General features: G+C 49.0%; 1 protein-coding gene across 2 annotated transcripts in view; it reads left to right on the top strand.

Annotated features, from left to right (window-relative positions):
- Positions 1–17,500, top strand: part of LOC135821103 (uncharacterized) — a 101,608-nt gene that overhangs the window by 6,659 nt on the left and 77,449 nt on the right. For both annotated transcript variants that reach the window (XM_065334165.1, XM_065334166.1), the window contains exons 4-7: positions 3,882–4,178; positions 9,933–9,950; positions 12,616–12,678; positions 17,018–17,278. In XM_065334165.1, the coding sequence (XP_065190237.1) occupies positions 3,882–4,178; positions 9,933–9,950; positions 12,616–12,678; positions 17,018–17,278 (639 nt within the window). The remainder of the gene's footprint in view (positions 1–3,881; positions 4,179–9,932; positions 9,951–12,615; positions 12,679–17,017; positions 17,279–17,500) is intronic.

Genomic DNA, 17,500 nt, shown 5'->3' with positions numbered 1-17,500 from the left:
GCCCGTGATTTTTATCAAAAGTATATTACTGCCTGGCATCTGATCATCTTCCAGTGACGCTCGAGACGGCTGGAATCTCACGGAGCGTGCAAAGTACTTGCACCAACAGATTCGGCAACACTGCCACGCAGAGAGCAGAGATACCACCTGCCCAGCACCAGACCAAGCAGAGCCAATGTCCTAATTATATGTTCGGAACATACATAGTAGAATACTGGACAACTGTGCAAAATAGTTTTTCTCTGTACATAGACAGGTGTATCCTAGACAGGTGTATGAAGCCTCAGATACGAATTATAGTGTGAATATCAATTATTTTCGGCATTTTTATGCACCAAAAGCTTGCATAAGATGGGTCATATTTCAATGAATATATACAATTTGAGCCTAATACTTCACCATATGTTTGGGCAATGGCCAGGGACCAACTTCCCGCCAAAAACTCATTTTCGGCAAAATAGCACCAAAGGGTGGTTTTAGCAGATCCTTGGCCACATGTTACTTGAGCAATTTCAACGAAGGTTGAATATTCATTAGTTGGCTATTACCACCATTACTCAAACCAGGGACCAGCGATGCTCTAACCACCGAGCTACGGTGTAGCCATCATCCGAGCCGAGATCATTCAACCAAAATCAAATTTTCACCAGTTGTAGTCTTCGGGGTGCTGAGTCGAATGGTCTTGGTCCGAGGAAGCTGAGACGCTCCCTTCCTACTTGAATCCCAATCGAACTCGCGCACTTCCACCGAAACTGGGTGACTGCGCCCTACTAGATGGGGATTTGTATGCAAAATGTCACTAAAAGCGCCATTTCGTTCTTATAAAAGCACGGATGACCGCCATTGGCCCATATGTTGTAGTCTTTTGGACGCTGAGTCGACTGGTTTTGGTCCGAAAAGGCTGCGATGCAGCGTTCCTCCTTTATTCCCAATCGAACATGGTTGAACAAGCGGTCACGTGCTCCTGCGTTCACCAGTCACCTGGTCACCGTGCCTGCATGGTACAACTTACTAGCCTGTTTGACCTTTTTTGGGTGCAGTCCTGTCACTCGAGTTGAACTCGAGTTGAACCTTGGTGTGAAAGTTGTCGCCTGCTGGCACGATGACCAGGTAATTTGGGCACCCAGGAGCACGTGACCGCTTGTTCAACCATGTTCGATTGGGAATAAAGGAGGAACGCTGCATCGCAGCCTTTTCGGACCAAAACCAGTCGACTCAGCGTCCAAAAGACTACAACATATGGGCCAATGGCGGTCATCCGTGCTTTTATAAGAACGAAATGGCGCTTTTAGTGACATTTTGCATACAAATCCCCATCTAGTAGGGCGCAGTCACCCAGTTTCGGTGGAAGTGCGCGAGTTCGATTGGGATTCAAGTAGGAAGGGAGCGTCTCAGCTTCCTCGGACCACGACCATTCGACTCAGCACCCCGAAGACTACAACTGGTGAAATTTTAATTTTTGCCTTAACTTCCCCTTTAAGGATGGTACCGTATGGTGCTATCGAGGCAGCCTGGTCACAATTCGGACCGATGTAAGGTACAATGCAATTTATCGGTCACACAAGAGCAGGACGAAGTCAAAACCATTTTGCCGCAAACAACCTCACACAGACACACTCACACACAGACACACACGCACACACCCACACCTCAGACCTCAGACATGCCCATTGCGGAAGCGATGATAGCGAACAGCTATGTTAGACATAACAACTTGTGCTGGGATTACACCATTCAACAGCTTGCAAGGCTGATGAATTGATCGCCATTATTTTTAGCCTGGTATCCCCCAAACAGCTGTTTGAAGTGACTTTTCTGGCCAGTGAATCCCCTATTTTTCATTTTTCCATTTTTTCTTCACATACACCACACCACATACTCATGCACTGGCTGTTGCTAACCAATGAAAGAAAAGTCAGGAAGAGTCCGAGGAAGAGAAGAAAGACGTGTGCGACCATAATTGTCGGGATTTGAACCCGCAATCTCTCGGTTGGAAATCGACTGCACCATATGCGACACACACACACACACACACACACACACACCTTTGGACCTTGGGAAAGCCCATCGCCGAAGGCGATGATAGCTATTAGGCGAGGCAGAAGTACTTTTGTCGGAATAAGTCATTCGGACGGCGAAAGTCACAGACGAACACTCTTGGTTGGGGCTGGCTTGGTGGCTTCCGACGGCTACGCTCACGCCAGTCCCTCCGGTCCTGAGCAAGGTGGTACCATTGCGCCTCCGGGATACCGGTCGCACGGAGGTCTGAAGCGGCCACATCTCTCCAACGATGCTTGGGTCCATGGCGGGGCCGCGTGTTAGTGCCCTCCGCAAACAGGATCTGCTTTGGCAACCTGGTGTCGTCCATCCTTGCGAGGTGACCAAGCCATCGCAGGCGATTTGCAAGAATGGACTCCTCCATCGAGGCTGGCATGCCGCTACACACACACACACACACACACACACACACACACACACACACACACACACACACACACACACACACACACACACACACACACACACACACACACACACACCTTGGACCTTGGACCTTGGACGCCCATCGCGCAGCGATGATGGCTCAGACGCGGCAGGGCAGTGGGGGGCGTGCACACACACACACACACACACACACACACACACACACACACACACACACGCACGCACACACACACACACACACACACACACACACACACACACACACACACACACACACAGGCTCGCACGCACCCCCCCCCCCACACACACACACGCACGCACGCACGCACATGCACACACACACACACACATGCATATACACATACACACACATACACACACACACACACACAAACAAACACACACGCACGCACGCACACACACACACACACACACACACACACCTGTAACACAGCTCTGTCAGTCACTGTCTGAGGATTTCACTCTCCTGCTCCCAGCCCCTTGCCATCTCCACACTCCGACAATGGACGACAGAATCACATTTGGAAGACTGTTTGTTACGGCAAGACGACGGAAACACAACTGGACACGACGAACTCGAGACGAAGACTGCTTTCCATGCAACAGCAACACGCGCATGCACCAACACGACGTACACAAAATAACATGCCACAACGCTGGTACAATCCATGCATAAATTGAATAGGGGTCCGCCAATGGCCAAAAACCTAACCGAGCGAGAACAAAAGAACTGTTTCTCTGCAGCCACGCCACGATAGTGTCGCTCCCTGTTATTATGCTCTTTTGCTGGAGGGACATTTGTTTAAAAGGGCAGGGGCGCTATTGACCAGGCTGGCTTGGTCTTATGGCGTGTTTAGACTACCGATAAAAAGTGACAGAATGGGAAAGTTTCCAAGGTGATTTAATCACGTGACGTTACTGGCACTTTGCCGGCAGTAAGGTTTTACTGTCGCGGCTGCTGCCACGGAAACAGAATTTCAGAAGTAAAAAAAGGGAACTCAGGCTGGGGGAAAACCCCTTTCTCAGTGCCGCAGTGAGAGCTGCACTAGTAACGTTAAGTTTATTGGTCGTGCGAATGTCCTTCATGGTTTATCGCCATTCACGGTTTGACGGGGTTCTCGGTAGTCTGATCGCGTCCATTTCAGGGCAAAGTTCTGCCTCAAATAAAACTTCACGACTAGCAGTGAAATTGCACGTTTTCCAAAGGCGTGCGTCCCAGTCTTATCGGAGCAGCCGTTCTGGAGCTGGACATGCCGGAAGTTTTGACTAAATTAGACAAAAAATCATAATGTCCCAATGATCTGAAAATTCACACAGAAATTGGGGACAGTATCGGCTCTATCTTACATCCAACTTTAAAGGCATTTGCGATGGCTGTTTCTTGTTTTTGCTGGTGTCCCGCGTTTTCTCTCCAGGCTTCCCTGGCCTTGACTGGGGTGCGTTCCCTTTTGCCCGCACCGACTGGGAAGTCCAATCTCTTGCTAACATCACCATCAATCTGCCCACAACGCTTCCAGTCAATCAGACGGCGTATCCAGCATTTCTGCTTGAGTACGGCTTGACCGAGTCCGCACTAAGCAGCCTTGTTGTGTCTGGTCGCACGGCTCACCTTCAGCTTACCCCAGGCCTCTATGTGGCAAGAGTTACTCCATGGAATGGTATCCCGAACGCTTTTGTCACCGCTTCACAGTACCTCTCATTCATCGTAGGCGGTGAGTTAGAAGAACGGTATGGTAGTGTGTGTGTGTGTGTGTTTGTTTGTTTGTTTTTGTATGTGTGTGTGTGTGTGTGTGTGTGTGTGTGTGTGTGTGTGTGTGTGTGTGTGTGTGTGTGTGTGTGTGCGTTTTCGAGCTCTTCTTCTCTCTGCGTGCGGTTTTGGGCCATCATTCTGACCGACAACAACAGTCACAATAACTTTATCTCCATTTCAAATACATAAAACAAGTTTCTTTGGAGACGAAAACGCTACAACACGAAGAAGTGGGACACACTTTCAAAATGATGCTGAAGAAGCTGAAATTTGTCCTCTTTTTAATGGAATTATCTCATTTCGACAATTTGTTTGAGAAAAGTCCAGTCTGACAGCATCTAGACGTCTGTAGTTGAATACAGACACAGTGAAACCTGTCTAAGGCGACCACTCAAGGGACGAGAAAAGTGATCGCCTTGGCCAGGTGGTCTTCTTATCCAAATTCCAGTGCCGGAGGCAGGTTCCGCGGAGCGGTGCGGCCGAAGGGCCATCTTTAAGGGGGGTCTGGGGGTCGTCCCCCAGAAAAATTTTGGAATTTAGATGGCAAATCCTGCACTGTGGGCAACTCCCTGTACAAAATCATGCATCGAGACTTTTTCTCCCCGGTTTTGGACGTTCCGCGTGGACCGACTTTTTTTTTTTTTTTTTTTTTGGTACGGCCATGGCCATACCGGCCGTACCAGTCACGGCTGACTCGCGCTGTGCATATGGCAAGATGGCGTCTTTTTACGCACTTTTTTTCGAAAAAGGTTTCGATGGTGATCCGCGTACGCGTCATGCTGCGACCGTACTTGCGATCGTGTTTTGTGGCGTTTTTTGAATAATGTTCTTTTTCTTGTAGGCTCATTCGAAGCTAGCTCGCTTCATTATCAGCTTTGTTTTTGAGCTTTAGAAGGCAAGTTCCCCAGAAGTATGTCTGTGAAGTGCTCTATTCATTGGTTCGATTTTGTAGAAGTGACTTACCTGTCCCACCTGCCACCCGCTCTTGAAAGAGCGCCCCAGTTCCACCTTAGACAATTATTTATTTTAGAATCAGAATGATTATACGATTGGGTTACGATTGCGTTCTCGCCAAGTGGCGATGATGGCGTCAATACTAGTATACCTCACCTTGTGGACGTGACTAACCTGCTCAAGCATCACACACGGAAACCGCTGAAGCTGAGCTTCTACGTACCTTGTGTCGAATTTCCAATCGCAGCCAGTCTAGTTGAACTTGTAAATTTAGATTTAATTAGAGTTTCTGCAGTTTCGACTCACCTGCTCCAGCCTGCAGTGCGTTCTTGAAGGAGCGACCATGGTTTACGTACCTTGCATGCTAACCAGCCATGTTCCGAGCTTGGATGCCAGTATGTCCAGCAAGGTGATATTTTGCAGCGCCTCACAAAGTAAAAATACTGCAGTGATTTATTCATTTCTTCAAATGTGTGGATACCACTTACCTGCACAAGTTTCACCTACCTTGTAAATTGTGGATACACAACATTCATATGAATCAAGAGAACATGTCAGAACTACTAGCAACACAATTGAATTACCTGCACCAAGTCTGGATCCTGGAGCTGTCCGGCCCTGCTGCTACGAACTCTGCCAAGTCACTAGCTAGCTGATTTCTTGCGCTTGGCAGCTGGCACGATCAGCTTGTTGTGGGTTGGCAGCGCTGTCGTCAGGTACTGAGCCACTAGAGTCCGGAGACGGTCGACATCCTTGTTCGTATTCTGCAGTGTTGCTCGCAGCAGGTTAAACTTGTGGTGGATTGACTCACCGCCTTGCTCTCCGAGAGCACCAAGTGCCATGCCGAATCTCTTAACACAAGGAACGAGGTGACACTCAAGCAGATGCAACTTAGGCGTGACAGGACGCTTGTGCCGCACAACAACCTCCGACCGCACGTTCGCCATGAAGGATACGATCTTCTCCTCCAAGCTCTTGACCATATCGTCGTCTGCAGTGATAGTCGATGCGAATATGGCTCTGCAACTAGCGTACTTGCCAAAGAGAGACGCATATCGAGCGGAGCATTCTTCGGCAGCTTTCAGTAGTTGATGCTGTGCCTGCGTGGGAGCAAAGGAGGCACCATCCGGATTTACAAAAGAAGCAACCACTGTCAACGGAGCAGACACAATCTGTTGTGTCACTGATGGCTGTAGTGCTTTGTTGATGTGGTTGCCAACGAAAGCACCCGAGTGATAGGCCTGCCGATCTATCCTGTGCTTCACCAATACTGGCTCGAATGATGAAGCACAAGGACCATTCTTAACCTTTGCATTCACAAGCCGTTCCTCCAAACTAGATATTCGCACATTCATGTCGTTGAGCTGCTGCTGCTGCGCTGCCCAGTGCTGTTGTAGCTGAGCAGCTAGTCCTGCGTGCTGTGCTTCTGCCACATGATTGGCTTGCATGGCCTGAGCTGCATTTAGCACTGCCCATTGTAGCTGTGTCTGTGCGACATAAAGCTGCTGCTCTTGCTGTGCCTTCTCTGCTAAGAGTACCCACAACTCTCTTTGCATCTTAGCTGCATCGTTGAATGTGGAGCTCGAAGATGTGTCTGTGCTTTCTCTGGCTAGCATCAGGTCAATCTCCTCTGCATCTCGGACCATAGCCTCAAAAAGCAAGGGAAAGATTCCCAGGTCGAGGTGCAGGATGGGGACACATACATCATCCAGTTCAATTGGCAGGATTTGTGGGCGAATAACATTATTGAACTGTTTGGCGTTCTGCAGCCTCGAGCCAGATTCCACAAAACGACCCAAGTCCTCTTTCAGCATGTCGAGCGTTCTGTCGGGGAAGGGGGTGGTAGGGGATGGTTGCATGTCTTTCTTTGTTGCCAGACAGAACAGACAAGGCCTGACTCCACTTGCTCCAGACAAGCCATACAATTTCATCATAAAATCGTAGTCCCCGAAGAGGCAAACTTTGATTTTCTTTCCCTTCCAAGAACAGCTGCGGAGTCTGTCGACTTGCTCTGCATACGGTTGAAACGCCGTGGCTAGGTTTGACGGAGAGTCTTTCGCAGCAAAGACCAAGAAAGGAACTGTGTTGCTAAGGGAGTTGGGGTGGAGGACATTCACAAGCTGGAAGCAAAGCTTGAATGAATGCCCTCCATGGTCTCCACCTATCTTCACCCAAAGCTCATCTTCTGGGCAGGCACCTTCCCAGACAAGTGTGCCAGCTTCCTCATTCAACTCGACAAAGTGAAGAACTAGCTCCACCAGATTGTCAAAGCAGACAACAGGGCTCATGATGACAGTGCCAGAACTGTCCAAAAGGGGAACTTCCTTGGCGACAAGGGGAAACGGCAGCTCCTCGGACAACTGCTTCCGCATCTCTCTTTCCGACTCCAGCGACAGTCCACAGAATCTCAAATATCGGCGAAGCTTGCGCAGCCCATTCCAGGGTAGCTGGAGGTCAGACTTGATGGCAAGACCGATGCCCTTCTGGAGCCCCTCCGGTAGCAAGCCGGCCTCACGGAGAAGGTCTTCCCGTTGGCTTCGGCGAAGGGACTGCAGAGCGTGAACGCTCTGCGCTTCCTTGCCTTTAGCTCCTCCGCATGCTGCCTGCTGGATGCCATCGAGTAGGCTCTCTCTTCGCCGCAGCGTGGACGATGAGGCATCTGAAGATGACACCCTTGCCACAGGAACCCTGTGCCACAGTGATGTGCTGCCACGCGTCCGCTGCTCAAGTCGGCCATCCTCCGCTCGAGCTTCAACTAGCCTGTTAAGGAGCTTGGAAGCAACATCACCTTGCAAAAGGTCATGTGGTGCAGCCAACACAGTTGCCACGGTGGAGGAAAGCGTCAAGTAGCGCTTGGGTGGCGGGTGTTTGGCGAATGGACACTCGGCAACATGGCTCTGCAAAGATGCTAATGTGACTCTGGCTGGACAACCCTCGAGCACTGATTCACCAGCATTGTCACAGGACAGGACAAGTTCAGACAACGTCACCCGAGCAAACGGATGTACAGATTGGTATGACGACAAGAGAACAACCTTTTTGCAGGAGTGGCAGGACAAAGAGGTTTCCAGCCAGCCCACAATACATTCAGCACAAACTAATTTACTGCAGCAGGGAGATTGCACAGCACGATTTGCAACAAGACCGCAAATGTGGCAAATGAGTGCGCTCGGCACAAACGTGAAGCGGTCCGGCGACAGAGGCAAACAAGAAACATAGTTGTCAGTGACCAGAGCTGCGACCTTCTCTTGGTCAATGTCAACAGCATTGGTGCAAGTAGACACATCACTGTCACCATGTGTCATGCGTGCGCCGCGAATCGTTTTCGTTGCCTTCTTTTGCCGTCCACCTTTTCTGCTTGCAACAATGCGAGTGCAGGTGCTACATTTGCTGTCTGTATGTGCAGACCATTCGTGAACAGTTGGCAAACTTTGCCCACAGCCACCTGCATTGCATGAGCCTTTCTTCAGGGTCGAATGCAAAAAATCAAAACACGATTTGCAAAATTGATTGGGATGCACTCCCTCTTGATCCTCTTCAACTTTAACGTTGAACGCACGGAATATATCAAGGGAGTGTTCCTTGACGGTGTAAGTAGTAGCACTCCATGACTTGTGGCCTTTGCGATTTGTGGGTAATTTGCAGCCACCCAAACGACACAGGGAATTTACATGCTCCACATGAAATGCATGATCAAGAGTAGAACTCATCGTAACACTCTACAGAACCTATGCACACAAATATGAAAAAATTCAAAAACAACAGAAAGTACCTTTGAATAAGCGGCCAAGAACATGGATCTGCCCATCAGAACACGACGAACTTTTCTCAGCGTGGAGACGAAGGATGATTCTGCCTTCAAAAACCTGCCAAAGCAGCGGCGTTTGCTCCGGTAGGGTATGCAGGCGTCTTCAAAATCACATCGAAATCGTTACTCAACTGTCACTACGTAGCACTGATCAAGAACGAACTCAGCAAAGAAACAGCTGAATCGGGAAAGAAGCAGTTTTTTCGGCTCGTCCGCATCAAGGTACCGTTATCCTGCATGCATAGGACTAGTTGAACAGATTCTTGTTGTTATGTGCAGCTCAGAATGGTCTCGACACCGACAGATATCAGTGGTCGCGTCAAGTGCAATTGAGAATTTTTTTGAATTTGAGTGAGGGGTTTCCCCACATTCACGGCCTTGCCGTCTGTACTCATACCCGTACTTCCATGCGCGGATTCATGTACACTGAGACAGCCGTGCAGTGGCGCCGGCCCTGAATTCAGTGGGTCATGTGATCATATCCACATGTGATAATATCATTTAGATCAGCGTATCGCACTGCACACACCTATGCTGCTCTACCACGACTCGTGTACCTAGGGTTCTCATACGAGTCAAGTTTGTGTCGTGCATGCACCATGTACATGTACATCTACACTTCCAGCGCTGATGACTGATGTGTAGATCTGCCATGCATGGTGCACAGCGCAATGCGTACATTTACATACACTAGCAGGGTGCAACGCGGTCGCGGGTGGGTGGTCGTCAGTCGCGTTGAGCGAGTGGTCGCCTTATCCGAGCTGTTTTAAATGTCTATGTGTCCGTGACAAGGAAAAGTAGTCACCATGGTCGAATAGTCGCCATTGCAGGTTTTTACTGTACATGGTTGTGTGTAGCAGGTAGGATGAGCAATTGTGACTGGATTTTTCTGTGCGTCTCATTTCTCTTGTGCTGTATGTATGGAATTACGTGGATGGCCGAACACAACGCTAGACCCTCAAGCTGCGGCAGGTGAGTTTTGACCAGTTTCTCACACCTTTTGGCAGCACGCATAGCGGCTGAGTCCGTTCGATTGTGCCCACGAATCGATGTTGAATCCATTCATGAATCGCCCCTGGCTACAGTCAACTTCGCTTATAACGACACTGGGCGGGGCATCAGAAAAGTGTCCTTATTCGCAAAGTGTCGTTATACCCGAAGTCTCATTATATGTGTCACAGTTGGATGGGACTTTGCTCTGGGCATGAACATTATGTCGTTATTGGCGAATTGTCGTTATATCCGCAGTCGTTAATAGCGAAGTTGACTGTATTCACGTCACCCCATATGAGTAGGGTGAATGGATTCCGAACCCTTTCCAGGGCTCATGACATGAAATCGAACGACGAGATTCCATTCATGAATCGATTCATGGCTTATCCAGGGTCATTTGACTGGTCCATTTGTGTTGGTGGCGGTGATCTTCTGGAACAGGTGGTCGCTTTGGCAAGTCTTACTGTATGTCATTAATAATTTAGTGTTGAAACGAGCGTATCTATAACAAAGGAGCGAACAGTTCCACTAACGAGCGAGCTATCGAGCGAGCTAACGAGTTTCATTGATGTGGCAAATATGATTTAAAAATATTTTTTTCTAAGTTCGATTTATTTCAATTCAGCTGGTTCAAATTATCACCGCCAGCATTTTGGGGTTGCTGCTGCTTCGCTTCGGGCTGCTGTTTGGTGTCGAGATGTCGTTTCAGCGTCGTCGTTGAGCAGCCTTTGTTAGGATAGATCGTTTTGCAAAGATTGCAAGTAGCCCTGTTCTTCGCTGCATCGCGGGAGAAACTTCCAAACGACTGAGCGTAACTTTCACTCGAATGGAGAGTTGACAGAAGCATGTCCTGCGACAGATCAGCAGATGCGGAATAAGACATCAATGGAGTCCACCAAAGCTGCAACGACAACTGAAACAACTCAGTGTCGTGCAGGTATACAGTCACTGTAACTGCGAGTTATTTTCACTTTGCGTGGGACTGGACTCTCGACCAGGGAGTCGTAAAAAATATTTTATGACTCCCCGTTCGATATGTATCGCCATGTGTACGGAGTACGGTGTTCGTTAGTGCAAACGAGCTGGCTGCACAAACAAGCCGAATTGCTGGCGAGCGAGCTAACGAGTACACGGTGACATCGTTTCAACACTAGTCATTATGCCTTCGATCGTGAGAGGTACCGAATTTCCTCGAATTTAAGTCGCACCTTTCTATACTGAACTTCATTCCCAACAAAGGTGGGCGTGCGACTTACACTTGAGCATGAATTACTACTGAAGTGAATATGTCGAAACAATATGGCCCAGAATCTGCGAAAACCAGGCTTAGGGTGAAATTTCACAAAATGACTTTTTCCCATTTTCAGCTTCTACTGGGCATGGTAGGTCAGGAAACAAAATATTACAGGTGTGGGTCGACTAATAGTGGTATTAAATCTATCTCAAACACACTAGGGTATTGTGTAAAAAAATCCCAAAAAAACACAAAATTGTTATCACAGGAAAGAAATGAAGAGAGATGCACCAGATTGAAGGAAGAGACATGGATGATTTTTTGTTTAGGTGCCATGACAAGGTAGGCATGTGGGGGCAGGCTTGTTGTGGCCCCTTGGTGCTGCAGGCTGTAGTGGCCATGCACAGTTCTGCATGAATTTTGTTTGCTCCTCACTCAGCACATTCTGGGGCTGAATGCATGTGCTGGCATGCTCTGGCGCTACACACCACAAGGAAACCCGACTCCAGTTGAGATGGCACCTTTTGACGGGTGAATCTAGTTCAACTGTTCAGAAACAAGCAAGAACACAGCATTTCAAACTGTTCCACTGTTCATAGTAAGCGCATAGTGTGCTGGCGTGCTGCAGTATCTGCTTGGTGCTGACCAGCAAGTGAAATATCGGCACGCTGTACAATCCCTCGCAGCTAGCTGACCAGCGAGGAAAGTCTCGAGTGGGGGCCTCTCGATCTGCTCGCTCATTCGCCTGGCCTCCAGTAGCACTTCATCGCCAAGGACTTCAATTCAAAACAGTTTTCACACTGCGCCTCAAGCCTTTTTCCTCGTGAACTTGCTGCAAACGTATGAGCTCTGCTGCGCGTGTTCCTTTGGCGTGAGGCCCAGAAACAGCTAGTATTGCCGTACTTCGATTGGCTGGATCGATGTCGTCCAGGTTCTCCTCGCTATCGCCATCAGGACTCTAACTGGAAACGATTTCTTCACAATTTTCCGCAAGCAGCAGCTAGGGCAGAAATTTCGCCATCCCTGAGTGTAGGAGATGGAATCCTTTCGATCAGCTCAAAAACTCTTCGTTGTGACTAGAGGAGTAGCAGGGAATATTCTACCGGAAGCCCTTTGACTTCCCTGACTGCTGAAACCCTTCCTGCCATGACTGCTACTTCTTCAAACAAGCGAGATTCTCTTTGGTTCCACTTCACTGCACTCGATCATCCACGCGACACAACCTTTTTACAAAACATCAATTTTCTCAAAAAAATGATTTTCACCCTAAGCCTGGTTTTCGCAGATTCTGGGCCATATGATAGTGAATCAGACATGGACCTGGAAATGGGGGTGCGACGTACAATCGGGGAAACACGGTATACACAACAGAAACATGTTTTCACTCCATCTTGGTGTTTTCTTGTCCAGAGAACAGCTGTGATCCGATGTGTACGGGGGGACTGACGTGTGTGAACGGAACCACATGCCAATGTAAGACAGCGTATTGTTACTACTTGGTCCGCGTCAGCGATATTGTCGCTTATCTTTCAGCTTTGTTTATATGTCGCCAATGCTCACTTGGCAGCCCATTTCATCCGAATTTTGGTCAGTAAGTTAGTTTCCTAGTACCTGAAAGGTCTAGCTAGATTTCGAGTGGATTTCGAGAGTGACGGGTGGGTAATTTTGATTGATACAGCGCCGCATCAAAATAGATTATCTAGTTGCGCTGTGTAGGCAAGAGCAGCGCAAGCCACAAGAAAATAATCGGCTACTCGGAATCAGCTCCATTTTGCTGAACAACCGAGATCACTCACCTCAGGGATCGCTCGTCAAGCTTAGGTCGCAGCTCCCTTGCCTCCAGGTCTACGCTCAGAGTATCCAGCGCGTCGTGGAGATTTGCAAGTACATGTACTGTACCCGTCGTCGTCGTCGTTCAACATGAAATCTTGCAAAGAACGACGTCTGATTTGAACCACACAGGCTGTCGTGCTACCGATGCGAAGTCTTTTAGAGAAGGTGATCGTCACGATCGACTTCTCTTTAGAAAATAGCCAGGCAGCGAAGAGGAAGAGAGATGAGCTTGCAAAAGCAAGAGAGTCGATCCCGAGATAAAATATCTGTCACCAGCGCCGAGAGCAGCGACGAGGAGGACCGAATAAAGTATGAATCCTTCCTCAGAAAATATATTCCTGATAGCTAGTTGTCATTCTATACCTTACCTTCCATCGTACCAAGTTTTATCACTTCAAGTGCACGCGTTGATGTCCAAATTCTAAGTTTAAATTGTCGAAAGATAAGCGACAATATTGCTGACGCGGACCAAGTATTCTACTTGCTTAACATCATGTGTGTATTTATTTTATGTGTGTGTGTGTGTGTGTGTGCACGTGTGCATGTGCATGTGTGTATGCGTAAGTGTGCGTGTGTGTGTGTGCACGTGTCGTCAATTCTATTGGACGAACTGTTACTATTGCTCTCCTCGCCACTTCACACAACAAAGGACTAGTGTAAATTGAGAGAGAGAGAGAGAGTATTTTCTCAGACTTGACTTAAAACAAGGCGACTGGAGAACTGCGCTCCAACAAAACGGACAAGAGAATATATTATGGGGAGGTGGAGAAAAGAGGGGGAAAAGTGGGGTGAGGGAGACAAAAGAGGTGCCTGTGCAAAGTAAAACAAGGCCTGAACAGGACGGGAAACAAAGACGACCGACGGGAAATACGACGGACACAAGACGGCAATCAGACAAATACAACGGAGGCAAGACGATAAAATGCGTATGCTATAGGGACGAGATGAGAAATAATGCATACGGAGGGGACAGTAGACGGTGCAGCGGCATGTACAAAGCGCTCCGAGACAGCACAGCGGCGTGTACTACCGCTCAGCAGCATGTACGACACTGAGACACATACGCAGCCACATGTACGACAAAGAGACACAAGCGCAGCCACATGTACGACAAAAGAGACACAAGCGCAGCCACATGTACAACACACGTGTGCATGTGCAGTGTGCGTGTGTGTACACACACATGTGTGTGTGTGTGTGTGTGTGTGTGTGTGTGTGTGTGTGTGTGTGTGTGTGTGTGTGTGAGTGTGTGTGTGTGTGAGTGTGCACGAGAGGCCTTGGCAAGACGGGAGGTGAGCTCCTTGTCCAGAGCACCGTCTGCACTCAGGACACTGCCAAGATAGGTAAAGCTGTCCACAACATCCACGCTTCCTCCATCCTGAAGATCAATGGAAGGTGGCGGGTGAGAGCAGTTCACCGCCATGACCTTGGTCTTCTGGACGCTCACAGTTAGACCCCAACCCGAAGCACAGGACACAAACTCGTTTGTCATCGTCTCCAGGTGGCTCAAAGAGGTGAGGTAGAGAGCCGCATCATCAGCAAACTGGGACTCTGTGACGTCAGTGGAGGCCAGTCGAGACTTGGCGGTCCGATCCCCAACAAGCTTCCTGCCGACACGGTAGCGGACCCGTACACCCGGAAGAGAAGACTGGCGATGCCACGAAGAGACCACTGCAGAGAAATACAGATTAAAGAGCGTAGGCGCCAGCGTGCAGCCCTGACGCAAGCCATTCCGGACGTTGATGTTGTCCGTGACGACGTTAGGGAGCCGAACACGCGCCTCCATGCCTTCATGGAGCGACTGGACAAGGCCAAGTAGCTTCGGAGGAATGCCCGGCAGATGAATCGCCTGAATCTGTTTCATCGCTCATGCGTCCGTTCCATCTTGGGAGTCTCAAGGAGCGATCAGCACTCCCGTCATCTTAATACTGCTGATCTAGCCCAGAGAGCGCGTCTTCCTGAGGACATTGGCGCTCTCCTGCGTGAGTACCGTCTGCGTTGGCTGGGTCATGTTGCCCGTATGGACGCGGCCCGGATTCCTCAACAAGTGTTGTTTGGTGAGCTCGAGGCAACCAGACCACGGCATGGGCCAAAGAAGCGTTGGCGAGACACGATTGTCAGTGATCTACGCTCGCTGGATATTCCGGAGTCCGAGTGGTATCGGCTCGCACAAGATCGCCCGGAATGGCGCAGGCGGGTTCATCAACATCGTCTTCCTCCCCCGGCACCGAAGGACTTTCATTGCGCATGCGGCAGAGCGTTTAGGAGGAGTGGCGATTTGAAGCGTCACATCAAGTACTGCCCAACTAAGTAGCCTATCATCTCCACTGGAGATGGGGCGTCAAAGGTCAAAGGTGTGTGTGTGTGTGTGTGTGTGTGTGTGTGTATGCGTGCATGTGTGTGTGTGTTTGTTTGTTTTCAAAAATATAAGTTCTTGCGTGGCAGGGGGACTGGAGTTAGCAATCCACCAGGACACATGTACCTGCGATGGGGTTTTCCCTAGCTCAACATATTTATATGATGCATTCTGATATCCCGCAAGCCGGTATGCGACTGTTCGGAGCATATGCATTACAGTGAAACCTGTCTAAGGCGACGGCTCAAGGGACCTTGCAAATGTGGTCCCCATGTACAGGTAGTCTTCTTTTCAAGGGTTATTGGACTGGAAATAACCTCCATTGGTCCTGGTTGTAAAGGTCTCCTGGGACAGGTGGTCGCCTTATCAGAGTGGTCGCCTTATCAGAGTGGTCGCCTTATCAGAGTGGTCGCCTTGATAGGTTTTGCTATACTTCCAGCTCTTGCTGTTGTTGCTCTGTGCTCTTTCCTGTGCTGGCAATCAGAGCTGTTTGACAACCTTCGGGTGTTTCTGGTTGCCACTGCTTACCCTATCAATACCATCCGAATTCATCATTCTAGCGAAAGCCATCCCCAAAGGGAGAACGGCAGGCATCTTGGCTCGATGCGGCATTGAGCCAAGTGCGCCCACAGCTGCTCACAAATGCAAGCTTACTGTGTGCTCGTGTACTGTCAGTCTGCATCATGGCTGGGCAATTGTTGGCCGCCGTAGCTTTGCATCAGCCATACCCAACGCATACTGTAAGACCAGTAATGTTAACGAGCATTTAATTCTAACGATTTAACGAATTTAGAAAATTCGTAAACATTTGAAGTCGTTATGTACAAAACGATATGTACATGCAAGGCTGTCACAGCCGAGGCCGCCCCACTTTTTCGGCCTTTTTTTTTTTTTTTTTTTTGGAGCACATTACAGCAAAGCACAATGCATCCCAGCTTAGCGCAAACGTGACAAATCCTTGTCCGCGATCGTGGTTTGTTGCAGAAAAAAGTCTTTCATTGCAGTTACACTGAGATGGCACCAAATGCCTGGAAATGCTTGCAATTGGCTTCAATACTCATAAAAAGGACACACTTCAGGCTCATTACAAACATCTTGAAAGTTTTTGTCTCCACAAGTATACTTTCAAGCCTTCTCGTCAGGTGAAATACAGGCAAGGGAAAAGGCTGAAATTGGCTTCAATTTTTGAATTTTTTTCCCGGGGAGGGTAATGTTTGTCCCCGATCGTAGCGCCTTCTTCGTTTGTTGCAGAATCAAAAAGACTTTCATTGTAGTTACCGTACACTGAAATGGTACCAAATACCCGGAAATGCTTGCAATTGGCTTCAATTTTTGAAATTTTTTCCCGGGGGAGGACCCCCGACCCCTCTTCCATGGCCGCCCTACCTCCAAAGTTCGTGCGACAGTCATTTGCCGGTTTTGAGACGGAATTCGTTAGAATTTCACCTTGGTAGCCCACAAAAAGTCCCAGAGACCGTTAACTTTAATTGACGTTAAATTATCTGGTCTTACAGTAGCAGTGCATGCACTTCTATCTATGGCAGTCTACCGGTTGTAATTGTCCTATCCTGTATCTACCTATCCTTTCACCCATTCCTGGCCCCTATCTGTCGCCTACTACAGATGTTATGGTGCATACTCCCAACCTGACCAGCATCTACATGCAGTATGTCGTCCATACTTTGGAGGCAGAGGTGGAGTACTACGACCAGGTGGCAGACGAGTGGCTTGAAACGCATAACTTCACGGCCGGCCTCAACCACGTTCCAATCCGCATTCTGATGCAGGTCGGACACCAGGGCACGTATTTCCGATCGCGGGTCAATATTTACATCCCGGAGCGCTACACAATTTCACTCACCTACACCGGCATCCCACCAACAGGTGAGACCTCATCAGGCTGTACCGTGAAACTTGAGCTTGCCACTCGCATCAAGAGTACATAACCCCCAAGAGTGTGCGACTGCCTGCGTAACCTCTATAGGGTGCTGCGATGACAGAACTTCACTTCACTTGGCACGGTCCAAAACGTTACGCTGGCAAGCAGTGCAAAGTGACCACAAGCGAGTTGAACGCAAAGCAGGGTTGTGTGCGACCCTGCATCTA

The sequence above is a fragment of the Sycon ciliatum genome, chromosome 7 (genome assembly GCF_964019385.1).
Source record: "Sycon ciliatum chromosome 7, ocSycCili1.1, whole genome shotgun sequence".
Taxonomy (NCBI): Eukaryota; Metazoa; Porifera; class Calcarea; order Leucosolenida; family Sycettidae; genus Sycon; species Sycon ciliatum.
The sequence above is the reverse complement of the archived record's forward strand: the minus strand, read 5'-3'. Positions and strand labels throughout refer to the sequence as shown.